Raw genomic sequence first — 13,145 nt, 5'->3', positions numbered from 1 at the left:
CTCACCCTGCCCACTGAGGACAGTGACAAATCCAGACCTTTAATTCCAGAGGAATTGGCAGCACTGAAATGATTTCCCTGCCATCACCTCCTGTTTTCCTGTGTGAATGTGACCTGACAATGTCCTGCCTGTGTGGGATTTCCCTTTCCCTTTCTCGGTGCTTCCTGCATCCACATGGCCTTGGAATGTCCACAATGGATGGATGTGCTGTAAATATTTATCTATTGCACAGCACCTTCACACAGACTCCTGAGGTTCTGACTGGAGAGAGACCTGTAAATCCCTGATTATTTTTACACAGATCTTAAAACCTAACTCCAGTTCGTGGCCTGTTGGTTCTGCACTGTCTAAACCAGGCTCTTGGTTGGCTCTCAGGGCTGTGACTCAGGTTTTACCCACAAACATGCTGCTTTTCTGGAAAACAAATGCAATTTATTATTGGATGTTTCCTTGACCCCTCCATTCCAGTAACAGATGTTCAAAAAGATGGTATAAAAATCATCAAGTGCTGTAGAAACCGTTGGGAATGATGAAGTGCTTGTCCTGCAGGTTTATTTGCACATTTTGCTATATAAAACTGTCACCTCCTTTTACATCTCACAACTTTTCCTTATACAGAAAATAGCTGTAAACAATTTACTACCAAAAATTCCTCTGCTATTTTACCCTCCTGTGAAGGAATGAGAAGTTCCTCAGTTTTTGCTCTTTTCATTACTAATAAATAGAAACCATTGGAGCCAGCGAAGGGAAATGTTACAGAAGCCTTCAAATATTTCCTTGCTCTCCATGACCTTTTTAAACACGAACCTGAAGAAATCTTGGTCCAAGCTGTTTTTCCCCTCACAGATTTCCTCCCCAGGTGTTCAGGGTGAGGCTCTATTGCAGTGTTGGGCTGCAACAGCTGCTCACACCATGGAGCAGAGCTGCTGTCACAGCCAGGACAGGATGGAGCTGAGTATTCCAGGGAACAGACGTGGCAAAACGTTCTCCAGCTCACGAACACTTTGCCTGTAGTGCGTGTTGAAAGGTTTTTCTCCTGTAACCACCGTCCTCAGAAAACACTGCTCACTGCAGCAGCCCCAGCACAAGGCAGCAGCAGGGTCTGGGTGTTGCTGGATTGGCAGCAGGGAGGGGGAATTCACCTGGTGCCTCCTGGGGCGCTTCAGGATGGAGGCAAAGCCTTGAGCACACAGAGCTTTGAGGAAAGAAAAGCTCTTCAGCACAGCCAGGTCAGTGCAGCAAAGGATTCTCAACCTGGAATATTCCAGGGCAGCCCCAGGAAGGCTGACTGGGCCAGGAGGGCTGAGTCCCTCCTTGTCACATGCCCAGGGTCCAGGTTTGACAGAAACATGGCCCCAGTCACAGCCAGTGGTGTCCCCCCAGCTGCAGCTCTTGTATGGCTTTAGGGTTTGAGGTCCCACACCAGCTCCTGCTGGTTCAGTGCCAGCTGCCAGCACTTGGGCCCATTAATCCAGTTTTTCTGTGCATGCCATGGGATGACATCACTGATGAGACCAGTTCATTCTGGATGTAGTAGAGCAGTAAAGCAGAAAGAAAACTTCTGATACATACACTGGGAATCTGCTTAAAAATTGGAATTACAGATTTCTGTCAGTTTTCTTCTTTCTGCCCACACTGCTGGTTCTCTTCTCTGGTGTCTGGTGGAGATGCCCAGGGCTGATGCTCTGCCAGTTCATGGCTTGATTTTCCATAACTGCAAAGAGACAATAAAGGGAGTTTGTGTCTAGCAGGAATGGTCTCCACCTCCAGGTCACATTCTGTGTCTCCTGCCCCTCCTGCTCTGCTCAGTGAGCTCCAGTTTCAGGAAGAGCCACAGGAGGATGGAGACAAAGGGAGGAACCCTGGATTCTCACAGCTTCACCTGAAGGGAGCTGAAACTGAAGTGAGCCCTGTCCTTCCCCCAAACCTGGCTCAGGGAGGTGGGGACACCCCCAGCACGTTCTGGGGTCTGGGCTCCCACTGCAACCCAGCTGTGACCCCAGCTGTGGCCCCAGAGCTGTTCTGGGGGGGACAGGGACACTTACTCTGATGTTGAATCCTAGCAGGTCACTGATCACTCCTGACACAGCAGACAGGATGACAACCCGTGTGATGTTGTAGATCAGTGGGTTCATGGTCAGCCCATACAGCCTGAATGGACTATCCAATTCCTGCAGGGACAGGACAAGGACAGGGATCCATCAGCACCCACCAATACCAAAGAATTCAGCCTCTGACTTTTAGCTGGCACTCCAACAGACTGAGCTGCCTCTGGGTCCTTTCTTAAATACATGTACAGGAGCTGCCAATGTTCCAGAGACATCTCCTGCCGAATCCAAAGGCTCTGCAACAACCCCAGCTGCCCCAGAGTCTGACACTCCAGGCTGCAGAACCACCCAGCCCAACCTATGGACTCCCAGACCCTGCTCACTCCTTCCCAAAGCTCTCCCTGCTGCTGGCAGTGAGCTCCAGCATCACAGCTGCTGAAGGAAAACGAGACTGGAGCAGTCAGGAGATGCTGAGCTCACCCCAGCCTCTCCTCTCAGTTAAACCACTGCTCATCAAGAGTTCCCAGCACTAATTACCCACTCTGGCCTTGTGCTGTTCCCTCTCCTGTCACAGCTGCAGCAGCACTGAAAAACCCCTCTGTGAGCCCTAACTCCAAGAGCCAAGGGAAGGGCAGGCCCACATGGCATTGCCATAACTCCCTGCTTCCAAAAAATCCAGCATTCAGGCAGAGCATCTCACCTTCAGCAGCTTTGTGGACAGTTTCAGCACATTGTTTACCAGAGACAGCTGCTCCTTCTTGTTTGGTTTCTTCTCCATCTTCAGGTACAAGTTTATCTGTGACAGACACCACAGGCCAGGGGTTGAAATTCCAGCACCAGCCCCCACCTGATTCCTAACTAAGGGAAATTGGAGCCATTTTTGCAGTCTGCTGTCACTCCTGAAGTAATGAATCTAGCACTGATAACATCATTCTTTTCCAGTTGTTTTGGCTAACACACATTAACCCTGAGACCAAAATAATCTAGAACTTTGGAGTTTGAGTCTGTCCCATCCCTCCCAGGCTGAGCAGCGCTTTGTTGCTTTTTGGACAACACAAGGGTTGATTCCTACATTTTCAAGTTTGATTCCAGTATTTAAACTGGTTTGAAATACAATAATTATATCCAAACAAACCACAAAGGCCAGGGGAGAACAAGCTAAAGGGAGCTACCTGCTCAGTGAGCAGGATGGAAATGTTGCTGTATTTCTTGTTGGTCTCAGAGCCCAGAGACGCCAGACGGAGCAGAAAGAGGAGCAGTGCTGCCTCCCACATCAGGAACTCCCAGTTGTAAGCAGCACTCAGAAAGGTTTTGTGACCTTTAAGAACCTGTATGGGGAGAAAACAAAGCACCAAATGTCTCTGACAAAGTGCCTGTTCTTGGGACAAGTGGACAAGCACTGCCCCTGCTCCTCCTCTGCCCAGCCCCGTGTGCTCTATGCTGACAGCTCTTCCCAAGAAGTGTAAATCACTCCTGTGATGGGGATACAGGGAAAGGTCTCATTTCTAACCTGCCTTTAGCTTGGAATTGGATAAATTTTCCTTCTGTTCCTCCTCTCTCCTCCCTCTGTCCCACAAACAGGCAATGAAGTGCCTTTCCTTGCCCTGTCCCACTGGCAGCCTCAGCCAGGCCAAGCTGCTCCTGCCTTTCAAAGTGTGGACTCACACAGCAGGCCTGGGATTGTCATTCCTTCCTCTGGAAACCTTACAAGAGCAGCCACAGCAGTGACAGTATCTACAAACCACCAGCCTCTGCTACCACAGCTGCCCCTTCAGGGGATCAAGGACCTGCCTGAACACAGCACTGACCAAGAAAACAGCTCCAGCATTGGCACTGCTGCCTGTGACAGGTTTAGTCAAGGGTTAAAAGGTGCCAGGAATAGTTCTTGACCTGCTTTTCCACATGGTTACAGAGCATGCTCCAATCAGCCCTCTGGAATTAATGTCCTATGAACACCTGAGGTCCTTGGGCAGAGTCTCCTCTCCTTTGTGTCCAAATGGCCATGTCCTGAAATTTTCCTAATGATTACAAAACCTCTGACCTTGCTCTACAAGCACAGAATGAACCTCTTTGTCCAACAAAAAATGACAAAGAATTGCTTTGAAAAATGCTACACTCTCTGTGTTATTCTGGAGTCAAACAGCTCCACTTCCAGCCCTTTGTGTGCTGGTAAAGGAAAAGCCTCCAGCTCTTGGGAGGGTTTTCCCTACTTTATAAACCACATAGGTTAAAATCTCACCTGGGCACAGCAGATAAAAGCAATTGAAAGAGCCAGTAAAAAGACTGAGGACACCACAACGTCCACAGACCTCTGAGGGCCTCGCCTCTGCAGAAACAAGGACACAGGGTCAGGGCTGAGGGCAGTGTGCAGCCAAAACTCACCACAAACAGTGCCACTGCCACTGCCACTGTCACACCCTCTGCAATAAGAAAAGCCCAGGTCAGAACTCACCTTCAGGTAGGAGCGAAGGGATAACCAGATCTTGATGTTCTCCACCTTCTTGAGCCTGAAGTGAGGGATTTCATATTTCCTGGCTTTCCGAGCAGATGTGATGTGACTAAAGAGCTTGGCAAACAAAAACCTCTGCAAGTTAAAAACAGAACCATAAATTAATGTAAAACAGAAGAGATTGCCTGGGATTCTTTGTGGTACCTGGCAAAAAGGGTGACTGGGGAAGCCCAGCACGAGCCCTGAGTGCTCAGCCTCTCTAGCAGCAGTTGTTTTCATGGAATTCCAGACTGGTTTGTACTGGGAGGGACCTTAAAGCTCATCTTTTTCCAGCCCTTGCCATGGACAGGGACACTTTCCACCCCCCCAAGGCTGCTCCAAGCCCTGACCTACCTGGCCTTGGACACTTCCAGGGATGGGGCAGCCACAGCTGCTCTGGGCAACAGAGAGGGGACAGAGTAAGACCTCAGGGACAGGTAAGGGGGTGAACAGGGGTGTCAGGAATGGTATTGTCAGGTATAATTTGTGACTGATCAATAAGAGCCTTCCCAGACTCCCCTCCCTGACCCTGGGATGAGCTGAGCTTTAAGGTCATCATCCCATTTGTATTCCTGCTTTCCAGGTTCCTGAAAGGCACCAGGACCTTTAAACCCACCTGTTTGTAGGTTCTCTCAGCAACGCACATCATGAAGAAAAACATCCAGGTTAAGCACAGCCTTTCCAGAAAGTTGATGGCAGCCAGGATGAGCACAGGGGTGCTGGCAGGGGCTCCACAGAAGATGTGCAGAAGCTCCATGAGAGAAATGGAGCAGAGCTGCTCCAGGTTATCTGTGCGGAACAGTCTGTAGAGGAATGGCAGGAAGGCCAATCCGATGGTGATGATGTTTCCCAGCATTTGATACCCCACTCCTTGCTGGTGGGCATTAACCTGGCAAGCAGGAATAAAAATGGGATGATTACCTGGGGTTTGCATCAAGGAAAGGCCTGTTGTTGTGGAAATATCAACTCAGGCAAGCAGTCAGTTCCCCTTCCCTTCACAGGACAGAGCCCAAAATAATTCCACCCATTTCAGTCCAAACCCAAAACCAATCAGCCAAATAATCAACCCCCCACCTTCAGCACCCTGCAGGGGCAGTCAGAGATAATCAGCACTTAGTCTTCAAGAGATCTCCTAAATTGGGGGTTAAGCAATTTTTCAGTAAGAACATCTTTGCAGCTGGGGAGGGGCCAGTTCCATACTGCCCCTAATATCTGCAAGTGTAACTCTTGCCAGGGGTTTTGGTGGTTGTTTTCTAAAGTGTGAGGGAGAGGTTGCAATGCCACACAGCCCCCTTACCCTGCTCATGATAATCCCACTGATCTCCAGCACAGACATGTCCACCTTCTTGCAGTCATTCCCCTCCCAGATCAGAGCACTCACTTTGGCAGATGCTGGGCTGGTGTTCTGCAGCCAAAACAGATGGTTCTAGAAAAAAGAGAGGAGAGCAAAAGGCTGGTCAGGTCTTTCTGTCCTCCTGTAAGGAATGCCTAGAATGCAATTGGATTGAGGGGGGAATTCCATTTTGGATGAAATACTTTGTTTTGGGATAAGCAGTGGTGCAGAGGGGAGGGATGGATTCGATCATTGAATCCCTGACTTTGTTTAGAGCACTCCAGTCTTCCATGTGGTTCTTGCCACCATTTTATCACCATTTCTGCGAAAAACTTTTTCCTAATATCCAGCCTATATTTCCCTTGGTGCAACTGAAGACTGTGTCCTCTCGTTCTGTCAGTGCTGCCTGCTGAAAGAGACCAACCCCACCTGACACAGCCTCCTTTCAGCGGGTTTAGAGAGTGGTAAGGTCACATTTGAGTCTCCTTTTCTCCAGGCTAAACACCCCCAGCTCCTTCAGCTGTTCCTCACAGGGTTTGTGTTCCCAGCCCCTCACCAGCCTCCTTCCCTCCTCTGGACGCGCTCAAGCGTCTCAAAGTCCTCCCTAAACTGAGGGGACAGAACTGGACACAGCACTCGAGGTTCACCTCATACCAACAGCATCCTCGTGCGCCACTCATATTTGGGAAGACAGAGGGAAGAGGGAGAAGCACTCCCAGCTGCTGGATGGAAATCACCGACCTGCTGGAAGACGTCTTCCTTGGGGTCCCTGCGGGAGTCCCTGGCGGAGCGCTCCTCGCTGTCGCTGGTGCCGGAGGAGCGGCACTCGGGGCCGTGCAGGAGATCGTCCCACAGCATGTCCTCGGTCTCCGAGTCCTGCCGCGTGCTCTCCGAGTCCCGCCGGCTCCCGCTGCAGCTCCGGGGCCCCACGCTCACGCACGACCTGGGGTCCTGCAACAGCAGCCAAGGTCACAGGGCACAGCCCCACGTGTGGTTTGTAAAACCAGCACTGCCTCCTCATCCTTCTCCTACTCCTCCTTATCTCCTCCTACTCCTTCTCCTCCTCCTCCTCCTACTCCTCCTTCTCCTCCTCCTCCTCCTCCTCCTCCTCCTCCTCCTCCTTCTCCTTCTCCTTCTCCTTCTCCTTCTCCTTCTCCTTCTCCTTCTCCTTCTCCTTCTCCTTCTCCTTCTCCTCCTCCTCCTCTTTTCCCCCAGCTCCCCAGAGCTTTGAGTGCTCCCAGTTGCACCCACGTGGTGGAAATGGTTTAAGACAGTGTTTGGGGAAAATACATTTCCATACCAGAACTCACACAGAGCCCATTAATTCCCTACCCCCATTCCCAACCTACAAAATAAAAACTGATGTATTCACTTTAATACAAAAATGTCCTTTTTTATGCCTTTTGCATAATCTGTTTTAATGTTTCATTTATATTTTGTGTTAATTTATATATCTCCATATTTATAACTTGATATTCACAGATTTCTATTTTATTTTCAGGTAGGGTGAGTGGCAGGGGCAAAAAACCAAAGTAATGAAGTGACTGAATATGTCTCACAGAATAGATTTATTCCTTCCTTACAGGAGTTGGACTTGGTCCTTGTGGGTTCCTTCCAACTCAGGATAGTCTGCGATTTTAAAATCAGAATTTATTAGCTTAAAAGCTGCAAGTACAGCACTGCCTCCCAACCACAAGAGCAATTGCAGCAATTCCACAGGAGCAATTAGAGGCAGCTTGGACTCTCCTTTGCTGCCAACAGAGTTAGTTGTTTGTTTGTTTGTGGTTTGTTTAACAAAGCAGCGCAATCAGGACTGTGAATGTTGTGAAGGCTTACAAAGCTGCCAAGCAGCAGGGAGGGAGGAGGTCACACTTTGCACCTGAGGATTCTGAAGCACCATCATTCCCTGTCTGTTCTGATGGAGGGGGGGTGGAACGAGATAAGCTTTAGGCTCCGTTCCAGCCCAACCCATTCTCTGATTCTGTGAATCCTGCCAGGCTGGGAAAGCTCCCTCTCCTGACTTTAGGACCATACCTGCCTGTATAATGTGGATTCCAGCTCAGACTCCACAACACTGTCAGAGTCTCGGGCACCTTTCAGAGCTTGCTTGACCTGCCAAGACCAAAGGAAAACCACCTCATTATCCACAGCAAAACAAGGTGTGGAAAACAGCACTAATCCCACCTGGGTACCTGTGAGACAGCCTGGTTGAGAGAAACCAGAGTCCTTTTCTTCTTCTCCTCGTAGCTGTTGTCACTGGAAGCCCCTTCCATGCTGTGGTGTAACAGGATCCTTTGTGCCATGGCCCCGGCATCCTCCTCGCTCGACAGCTCGTCAGAAACACCGTCCCTGTTGGTGCCATCGTCCTACAAATGCACACAAGGACCAGCCTGAGTCCCATCAAAGGCTCAGAGGCCTCAGTGCCTGCAGAGCCAGCACATGATCCCCACAGAACACACAGAAACACAATTCTCTGGGCATCACAGAGATTTCACAGATTTTAACTCCTTTCCCCTGCTCTTGTCTTGCCCCAGAGGTAATGAGAGAGAATTTTGGGTGGGTGGAGTTGGAGTTGGGGCGAGGGCAGGAAGAGGAGGAGGCAGCAGCAGCTCTTGGCTGTGCCTCACCAGCAGCCTTAAGCCCAGATGTATCTACGAGCTGGGGGTAACAAACCCAAAATCCTGGGCTCTGCCCCTCTCCAAACTCCTTCACAGAGAGGAGGTGGGATGGCACAATACAACAGAATTCCACACAGGATCTATTCCAAGTTCTTCACCTGGGGTTAACATACCACTGGCCCAGAGGAAACTCAAGAGTAATTCCCAAAATCTTTATGTGTCAAAGCTTTCAACAGAGGTCACGATGCTTTAGCTCTTTCTCTCTCCTCATGAGACACCTCAGTCTTGCAAGACAAAATATTTTACAGAACTGCTTTTGAAAATGGCCAATTTATTTAGTCATGATCAGCAGTCTCCCTTAACTGAACACCTTGTGAACAGAAGTGTCAACAATTAACAGAGCACTTTGGTAAAACACACATTCCAGCACACTTGGTCGGGTTGGACAGGGCTGGGAGCAGCCTGTGATAGTGTAAGTGTCCCTCCCCATGGCAGGGGGTGGAATGAGATGGGCTTTAGGATTCCTTCCAACCCAAACTATTCTGGAATTCTGTTCTATGACTATGAAAAGAAAGTATCAGCAGCTTTTCAGCTGCTCAGTGAGAGGCAGAAAGGGATTTCTAGGTTCCCTAATGCAGGCAAAGATTAGCAGAAGGAGGGAATATCTTATATTAGATCAAACCATACAGTTAAATACCAACACACTTCCGGACACACAAAGAGCACACCGAAACTGTGATTTCAAAGCATCTCCCCTGGCAGTACCTGATGGCTCTTCTCCCCATCAGAAAGTTTACTTTTCTCTTTGGAGTGCAGCAGCCTGTGCTCAGATCTGGCCTGTCTGGGTTTGATGCCATCACCCACAGCATTCACACCACTTTCTGTCTCGGTCCCTTTCTCAGCTACCAGCTTTATTCTGTTCCTAGGAGAGAAAATACAATTAAATGCTTTTATGTCAGGGAAAAACTCTTTGATGTAAAACATTCTGGTCTTTCATTGTCACACAGGTGCAGCATCAAACAAGATAGCTAAGGGAAAATAGTTTTCTTTGGCTGACAGGCTTTGTGTGTTGAGTCTGGTAAAAAGATTTATATCTGCTTCACCCTCACTTGACACATCTTTTGTAACTCTAACAGTATCTTAAAACTTCTAAATCAAGGGGAAATTTTTCATTATTTTTATTTTTTTAAAAATAAGAGCAATTCAGAAGACAAAAAGTCCTCATGAAGAGAAAGCACCTGTGAGCTGGAAACTCACCAGGAAATTCACCTGGGAAAACAGGAGAAAACAATGAAAAATTATCCCATACAATCTCTCCTCCTTTTCCTTGAGTTAGTTTTAGAGAAGGAAGGTGCCAAAGTGAGAGAACTGTCTAAATCAAAAGACACAATCGCTTTTAGAAATCAGCTAAAACAGCAATATAATCTGAGCACTCACTCAAACAAGGTCACTCATCTGATAAATAAAAATAAACTCCACCACATTCTACAGCTCATCTAACACTTGGTTTCACATGATCTAATTTTATACAGTCTAATTTTATATGATCTAATAAGGAGATACTAAATATTCCTGAGGAATCAGCTTCCCACATTACCACAAAAGTCTCAATTCAAAAAGAGACTGGCAGGCAGGGGGATGTGAGCGACAGCACACGCTGTGCCTTCCTTCTCCAGGTACCAAACTGCTCCCAGTGTCATGAGCAGCACAAACCCAGCAGGGATCACGTACCTCCTCTGGAAGAGCAGACTGGATAAATTGGTCAGCAGAGACGCAGAGCCAGACTGCTCTTCCTTGCTGGTTTTGTCAGGAGAAGACCAACTGTTCCCATCCGCACCCACAGGTTTGCGTAACTTCCTGAGATTTAAGACAAGGAGAGTTAAGTTGGTGTAAGAAGCTACTTTAAGGTCTTAAAAGATCTGAAGGCGATTTGAACAGCTTTTTGGATGTCATTTTTCTGAAATCATGCAAACAGAATACTGACTTCCAAAAAAAATAAAAAAAAAATCTGCTTATACCCCCAGCACATCAGGGCATCGCAGGGAAAGGCACAAGGGACAAAATCCCAGAGGGAATCTTTGCTGCAGCAGCCTGGAGGAGGGAAGGCTCGATCCAGCCCCCCCATGTCGAGCTGGGACCCACCAAGGGCCCTGCTGGTGCTCACCTGCGGCGCCGGCTGAGCCCGTTGCTCCCTGCAGGTCTGTTCACCTGTGTGGACACGATCTGGCAGTGAACTGTCCCCAGCAGCAGCATAAGGCACAGGGGTCCCATCACTTCGCTGGCACTCACAGCAGGCACCATGAAGTACAGCACCACTGCTAGGACTGCAAAGGGGAAATGGACGCAAAAATTAAAGAGTCTGTCTCAACTGTTTGTCTTTACTCTGCTTTGTTGTTTTATTACACCTTGAAATGCACGTTAAGTAGGCTCCAGACAAAATCCTCATGCTTTAGATTATGGACTACAAAATCATAGACTCAGCTTGGAAAAGCCCTGAGACCATCGAGTCCAACCACTCCTCCAGCACTGCCAGGTCCCCCCCAAGCCATTTCTCCCCAGGAGCCACATCCATACATTGTTTGATGTCACATTCCTTGCAGGAGGTTTATGGCACAGTCTGTTCCCTCACCTTGCATAATGTAGAGCACCAAGAGCCACATAAAAATACGCTGGGAAGTGACCTGTATCCACCACTGGCTGAACAAGGGGAAAAACACCACTCTCACAATTCCCTTCCTCGTCAGCGATGTCCAGGGAATTTCAGGCTTGGCTTTGGCAAAGGTAGAGCCTTGGAATTAAAGGGGAAATAAGCCATCATTTACGGTGAATCACAAGAACTTCCTTGCTGGAGTTGCCCTTTGGGCAGCCCCAGCCCTGCTACAGGGCTTAGCAAGGGTGACAGCAGCCAGCTTCAGGCACCATTCAAAGCTCACAGTCCCAGCAGACACAGCTAAAGCAGCTCCTGGTCTTTTCTCAGCACTCTGGCTCTGACCTTTTCCTGCCCACTCAACCCTGCTCCCACCGACCACCCCTGCAGAGCCACCCCGGACTCCTGCTCTGGTTTTCAGTGCTCCTTTTGCCGCAGTGCTCCCGAGCAGGGGCAGGTTCTGCTTCCCCCACTTTGCACAAAGCTGTGATGCTCCTACAGAATCGTGCAATATCCTCAGCTGGAAGAGACTCACAGGGATCGCCAAGTCCAAGCCCTGCCCTGCACAGACACCCCAACAATCCCACCCTGGGCATCCCTGGAGCGGTGTCCAAACTCTCCTGGAGCTCCGGCAGCCTCGGAGCCGCGCTCATTCCCTGAGGAGCCTGGGCAGTGCCAGCACCCTCTGGGGGAGGAACCTTGCCGATATCCGACCTAACCCTCCCGACACAGCTCCAGCCGCTCCCTCGGTGCCGTCCCTGTCCCAGAGGGGAACGAACAGAGCCAGCACCGCTCACCGCTGATCAGATCCACATCGATCAGATCGGGCTGGATGTGCCCCTTTTTCTTCGGCTTGTTCTTGAAGCCCTGCGGGGCGGAACACACGGCCGAGTTAGCGGCGAGGAGCGCGGGGCCCGCCCGCCACCCCCCCGCCGCCGGTACCTTCATCTGGGTCTGCTCCACGGCCTTCTCCCATATCTGCTGGTCGTAGGCCCCGATCTGAGGGGAGAGGAAGCTGAGGGCACGGCCGGGCCCGCGCCCGCCCGCCCCGCGCCGCACTCACCTTCTTCTGGTACCATGAAATGGCATCGCGACAGGCCATGGGGGGCGGCGGGACCGGCGCGGCCGCGGTACCGAGCGCGGCCCGGGACCGGCCGCGGGACCGACCCCGCTCCCGTTACCCTGGAAACCGCCCGGCGCTCGACTGGCTCCGCCTGCCGCCCCCCCACCCTCACCCGCCCAGGCAGCGCCAGCCGAGCGCCGAGCGCACACCCCCACCCCACCCAACCCGCAGAGGAAAGAAGCGCCCAGGCGGGTAAAGGACAAAATCAGACTTTTGTTTATTAAAAAAATACTTTACAGGAAAAAAATTCTATGCATTCCGCAGGACTATTTTACAAAGAAATAGCTTAACAGTTTGACACTGGTGTACAGTCAGCTACCGACAGCGCGGGGGGGCGCGGGGCCGCCCCCGCACACGCGCGAATGTCAATAAATACACTAAGGCCGCACAAAGCAAACAGTCGTCCAGGCAATTGTACACGTCCTCTGGAGGCAGAGACCTTAGATAAATTAAAACCACAGAAAAAAAAAATAATCGTAGCTGCCAATCAAATCAAATTAAATCACGAAACAGCAATACAGGAGTCGGTATCTTTACATGTTGTACAGAGAAATCAGGAGAAAGCGGGTGTTTGAATGCTCGGGGTGCCCTGGCCAGTGCTCAGAGCCCACAGGAAGGGACAGAACAGACTCTGGGGGAGAGGAAGGGATCCCTGCGCTCCTGTCCCACCCCCTCAGCCAGCACAGGGCTGCCCAGGCTCAGCACTCCTCGGGAACTGCACTTGCAGAGTTCATCGCTCAGCTGATTCACACCCCAGCCGATGAAGGACTTGGGGAAAGCTCTGACAATTCGCCTTGCCCAGGGGAACTGAACGGTAACACGCAGTAAAGCTGGCAGAGCACAGCAGAGCCCCTGTGAAAAGCGTCCCTTCTGAATCCCCTGGGAACA

The 13,145-nt window shown here is 50.2% G+C and overlaps 1 protein-coding gene across 1 annotated transcript; it reads right to left on the bottom strand.

The window, feature by feature from the left end:
* Positions 1-410: 410 nt before the first annotated feature.
* Positions 411-12,311, bottom strand: PHTF1 (putative homeodomain transcription factor 1). The gene is made up of 18 exons (XM_040085778.1): positions 12,198-12,311; positions 12,077-12,133; positions 11,932-12,001; positions 11,117-11,275; positions 10,652-10,811; positions 10,219-10,344; positions 9,253-9,409; positions 8,062-8,235; positions 7,904-7,981; positions 6,611-6,820; positions 5,834-5,962; positions 5,153-5,425; positions 4,501-4,632; positions 4,288-4,374; positions 3,221-3,376; positions 2,749-2,844; positions 2,046-2,171; positions 411-1,714 (listed from the first exon to the last, which is right to left on the bottom strand). Exons 1-18 carry the CDS (start codon positions 12,234-12,236, stop codon positions 1,694-1,696), a joined length of 2,250 nt encoding a protein of 749 aa, XP_039941712.1. The 5' UTR covers positions 12,237-12,311; the 3' UTR covers positions 411-1,693.
* Positions 12,312-13,145: the final 834 nt, after the last annotated feature.

This window comes from Hirundo rustica, chromosome 24 (genome assembly GCF_015227805.2).
Source record: "Hirundo rustica isolate bHirRus1 chromosome 24, bHirRus1.pri.v3, whole genome shotgun sequence".
Classification (NCBI taxonomy): Eukaryota; Metazoa; Chordata; class Aves; order Passeriformes; family Hirundinidae; genus Hirundo; species Hirundo rustica.
Note: the sequence above shows the minus strand (reverse complement) of the source record. Positions and strands in the feature narration are given on the sequence as shown.

Coding starts and splice junctions, on each gene's coding strand:
- PHTF1 (XM_040085778.1), bottom strand. CDS start 12,236: ATGGCCTGTCGCGATGCCATTTCATGGTACCAGAAGAAG. Junction 10,812..11,116: donor GGTGCTCTACATTATGCAAG/GTGAGGGAACAG, acceptor TCCCCTTTGCAG/TCCTAGCAGTGGTGCTGTAC. Junction 5,426..5,833: donor GTGGGATTATCATGAGCAGG/GTAAGGGGGCTG, acceptor CCTGCTTGCCAG/GTTAATGCCCACCAGCAAGG.